General features: G+C 36.3%; 1 protein-coding gene across 1 annotated transcript; it reads right to left on the reverse strand.

The window, feature by feature from the left end:
* Positions 1-353: 353 nt before the first annotated feature.
* LOC141249643 (uncharacterized) lies at positions 354-3603 on the reverse strand. Its single transcript, XM_073669724.1, has 7 exons — positions 3516-3603; positions 3383-3415; positions 3059-3246; positions 2734-2923; positions 927-1318; positions 597-853; positions 354-390 (listed from the first exon to the last, which is right to left on the reverse strand). Exons 1-7 carry the CDS (start codon positions 3601-3603, stop codon positions 354-356), a joined length of 1185 nt encoding a protein of 394 aa, XP_073525825.1.
* Between the last annotated feature and the right edge of the window lie 1594 nt (positions 3604-5197).

Here is a 5197-nt window from a genome sequence, read left to right on the forward strand (position 1 = left end):
TCGCTCGGTTTTTTGAAGAATCCGAAGAAAATGGTTGAAACGGATGACGATTTGAATCGAAATCAAGAGAGAGATTGAGGAGGATTCAATAAAGCGAAATCGAGATCGAGAGCGAAATCGAGACCCAAGAAAGCTAGATGAGCGGGAGAGAAATCGAAAACGAAATTGAGCGAGTTAGATCGACAGAGAAAATGAGAGACAAAGGAGGCGGGTGAGAGCCAGGGAGTATTTAAATCATATTATTTAATTAAGAAAGCTAGAGCTGGATTAGAGTATATAAATCCCAACCCCCGAAAGGGGAGATTCTAATATTCAAACCCTAAACTTATATGATATGCTGAACACCTACCTTATCATAAGACTAAGAGTAGGAGCTCAACCGGCATAGATCTAGAAAGATTTGGACGACAAATATATGCACATACATAGATTCCACACAACCAATAGCTGCATTACGTCCCATGTTCTAAACTACGAGATGAATCCGTTCCTCCCAAACCATATAACAATTCTTATCTTCCATCTACCAACTTCACTAACCATCCTCATCATATAAATAAATGACAATTTACATTACGCTACCGGAACCGGCTAACCTAGTATACGCTTCGGGGACCTTCTCGGAGTTGACTGGGTTAACTGACTTGACCACGGTCAAGTCATAAGGCTGAGAAGCGAGATACTCAAGTGCTACAACCACGTCACTTATCAGAGGTCGGTAAGTCGGTTGCTCTTGAATACACATCGCAGCAATAGCAATAGCTTGGTGTAGTGAACGAACAGGAAAATGACCTTCCAATACTGGATCTGCTAATTGGATGAACTTTTTCCTGTCCTTGAAGATTGGGCGTGACTGCAGAGAGTATGAATTTGTTAAACAATGTGATTAAGCAATAATGATGATGTTAAGTAAGGGGGTTACTTACCCAATTGATCAGATTCTGCTCTGCCCTAGTTCTATTGGGATCGATTGCTTTGCGGCCGGTGATGATCTCAAGCAAGACAACACCAAAGCTGTAGATGTCAGATTTTGTGGTCAGCTTGCCGCTCATTGCGTATTCAGGGGCGCAATAGCCGTACGTTCCCATTACTCTAGTTGAGACGTGAGTTTTGTCGCCGACGGGCCCCAGCTTCGCGAGACCGAAATCTGAAAGTTTTGCATGGAAATTGTTGTCGAGTAAGATATTTGCGGGTTTTAGATCGCGGTAGATGACGGGTGGATTTGCTTTCAAGTGGAGATATTCTATTCCTCTTGCTGTATCGACTGCTATTTTGATTCGGGTGTTCCAGTCTAGAGGAACCTTGCCTAGTCCAAAATCTGGAAAACGCAAACTCAGATCATTGTAACCCTATTAAAGTGGCATTGGAAATGTAAAAAGCAATGTCTAGAGAAATAAAGTAGTTTTTAATGTAATAATTGCATGAATAAGGATCCGGTGTGAAGTGCCCTTATGGTGTGAAGTGCGAAGTTTTTCGGGTACACATATAACACGCTAATGTTCACATATAACACTGGGATAAAAAAATCACCCAGAAAACGTAAAAAAAAAAAAAAAAAAAAAAAGTTCACCATTACTTATAAAAATGTCACCGCGTGAATTCATTAAAAAAACATCCTTTAATCTCAGCCCTCCATTTTCTAATCTAATGGCTCAACATTCTTCACATTTCACACCATAAGGGCAATTCACACCGGAACCCACCTCATAAGTGCGAAGTTTCTCGGGTACACATATAACACGCAATCGTTCAGTTCTAAGGGATAAAAATCACCCAAAAAACGTGGAAAAAAAAAGTTCACCATTAATTACAAAAATGCCACCGCGTGGATTCATTAAAAAAACATCTTTTAATCTCAGCCCTCCATTTTCTAATCTAATGGCTCAACATTCTTCACATTTCACACCATAAGGGCACTTCACACCGGAACCCACCTCATAATTGCATAGGGGTAAATGTGGTAAAAGTAGGGGAAAGTTGGTAAAATGACATGTATTTGTATCCAAAAAATTGCTCCAAAATGACATGTGTTTGTATCCCAACGGAGTACACTTAAGCAATTTTCTTTAAAAGAACATTAGCATGAATCTCTTATGAAAGGCATTGAAATATTTGTACAAATTTGTTTACTCAATAGGATCTAACAAACAGTGTTTAAAAACAGCTGATTTAACAATGAAGTTGACTACATCCTACAGCCATTTCGTCTGTTCCGTAAAACGTTTTTCCAGCAACATATAGTTAAACATTTTAAAAGGAAAGTTATTATTAGATTATGCATTTACAATAGTTAACAAATTCAGATCCAGAGTATGCAATTACAATAGTTATAATTTCCTGCTAGAGCATGAACTTTTAAATAGAATATTGGGGATAAGAATGGGCTTTTGTGTATGAATTTAGAATCTAAATTCAGTGACTGCAGAGGGTCTAACAAAGACTAAAAGACAGATACAAAGAACAAAAAACCCTCCACCTGCTCTGCATGGTTCATAGAAATGAACTCCGTATTTTTATGACAACAGTTATTCAAGAATCAGGAGAGTGACACTCAAGTTACTGCACTTCGAATGCAGATACTGTGACATAACTCATATAAGAATGTGTATTTAGAAAATCTTATAAGCTCACTAATGACAAACTCAAAAGGTCAATGCATAGTTATATTGAATAGCTAGTTGGCATCTACTGTTCTTTCCATACAAATCCAACTAAAAAGGCTGAATCACTTACCAAATAAATGATCTTCCAAGCTACCTTGGGGCATGTACTCATACACCAATAGCTTTTCATCACCATCAGCGCAATACCCAATCAGGCTCATAAGTTTAGGATGATGCAAAAGGCTCAGCATTAGCACCTCAATAATAAATTCCTGACTCCCCTGAAGTCCGTCGTGATTCAGTTGCTTAATTGCAACAATCTGTCACCATATGATCAATAAGCAGACTTGCCAAATACTAAGTAGCTAAATGAAGTTAAAATCCATAGTGATTCATGAATATAAATGCATCCAAGTGTCAAAGAATAAAGTAAATCGGCGGGAAAAAAACAATACCTCCCCTGATTCAAGCCTTCCTTTGTAGACCTTACCAAAACCACCTTCTCCAATCATATTAGCAGCATTAAAAACTCCTGTAGCGACACAGAGCTCACGGTATGTGAAGCTCTTTGCTGGACTCTTCGCTGAGCTCGTCTTATCGCCCAATTTCCAATTACTTGTAGTCGCATATCCACTGCTAATTTCTGAGGATCAAAAAAATCTCACAATGAACTCAAAAATGCTAATCACCATACTCTAAAACAAACAAACTGCACTCAATCTCAACCACCAAACATCAGAAGTTTAAAACTGCAGCTAGAGTTAAACACTTAAACCTACCATTTTCTCCAACAGTCTGCTTTTCCTTAGCTGCTATTCCAAAATTCAACAACCACAGAGAATAAACCACTCATCAGACTAATATAAAAGAACTGCACAATCAAAATTGTATTCAAGAGTGATGAAGCAAAACCTGCAGAATTAGAAGCGGATCGAGCTCGATCAGTGTCCTCGACCTTGAAAACCTTTTTCCTTTGAATCAAGCACGAAAAGCACCCCATCTTTCCAGTATACAACGAATTTTCAGAAAACGAAACGAATGAGAAAAAAACCTAACTCGGGCATGATAAGGAAACACGAAAATCCTCTTCGAAGCAGATCTCAATAAAATAATGGAGGAATCTAGCTACACGAGAAACACTAACAAACGCCAAAGTATAACAATTCCGAAATCAACAGAGCCAAAAAGGAAGACAACAAATCAACCAAATCTGCTAGTTCCTAGGGTTGGAAACTGGAAACTGGAATCTAGAATGCAGCTGGATAGGGTTTATTTGGGGGATTTCAACGCGATTACTGTACTGAAATTGGAGCAATTGCTCCGTCTTTAATGGCGGAAAGATTTGGTCAGTGAAAATTCCGTCCGTCTTCTGTAATTACACTCTGAAGCGTTTTTTTCTCTTCTAATTTATTGGAATTTTCTGGAAGTGGGCTCCGCGTTGAATTACTAGTAGTATATACGCATTGAAGAACGTTGCTTGTACTTTCTCTTTCTTATCTTATTTTATAAAATAAAGTTTTGCTTGCTTTCACACTTTACATCAATTTCTCCTCCATTCAAAGACGTTAGTAGTAGAATATTTTTTCTTTTCATTTTTTAACAACTTTATGTTCTTCATATTTATCCTACTTATTTATCCTTAAAAAAAAACAATTTGAATGTTTAATCCTATAAAAGGATAGTGTATTCACCAACATTTATACCCTTTTGGCTTTTAGATTTGAAATTGTTAAATACTGAACTTGCGATATATATCTGTACTAGTTGAGTTTTTTATGTTCTTCTGCGATGTACAGTTTAATATAGATGCAAATCAAGTGCTAATAAATAAAATAAATTGATATAGATTTATGTATTATGGTTCCATATTTGCTTGAAAATTCAGCGTGTATTTGATACGTCGACATTGATTCGGATTATGATCTGAATGGTAAAGATATGAACGTGTTTAATATGAGAAAAATACAGTTATGTTCAGTTATTTCCTTCCCTTCAATGAAATTATGAATATATATGGATTACGTTCATGTGAAATCTGATTTAATACTCAACTTGAACACATATACGAGTAAATTAAATTGCACTTAATGAAAATTTTGAGCATGTATTTTGAGTAAATAAATGTGATTTTATCTATTATATATCTTGAGGATGCAAATTTTTATTTTTTCATTATCATGAATGTGTGAATGATGAGTTTGGATGGTTGAATTAAGTGGTTGTAAAGTCAATGATTTAAAACATTAAAAATAGGGGAAATAGTATTTAAAACTAGAAATCATGTGTACATCTACCTAGTTATTTGGAGAATCCTTTTTAGATTTATGATCATGTGATTGCTAGCTTCTTTTTTTTTTGAAAGGATGTGATAGCTAGCTTGACCAATGACTATATGATATAAGACCACTTGCATGCAAAGATCTATAGTAATATACTATTATTGGTACTAATCTTAGGTTTTAGCCATGCGCCCATGTCTTACACAATGTAGAAAGTCCAAAAGGTAGGACACAAGTTCACGAGTCTTCAGAACGCCATTGCTTTCTTATACCTGTCTGTATCATTATAAAGAGCATGCTTTCAATTTCGGATGT

The sequence above is a fragment of the Phyllobates terribilis genome, unplaced genomic scaffold, assembly GCF_046119375.1.
Source record: "Phyllobates terribilis strain yellow unplaced genomic scaffold, ASM4611937v1 Scaffold_4899__1_contigs__length_56157, whole genome shotgun sequence".
Classification (NCBI taxonomy): domain Eukaryota; kingdom Metazoa; phylum Chordata; class Amphibia; order Anura; family Dendrobatidae; genus Phyllobates; species Phyllobates terribilis.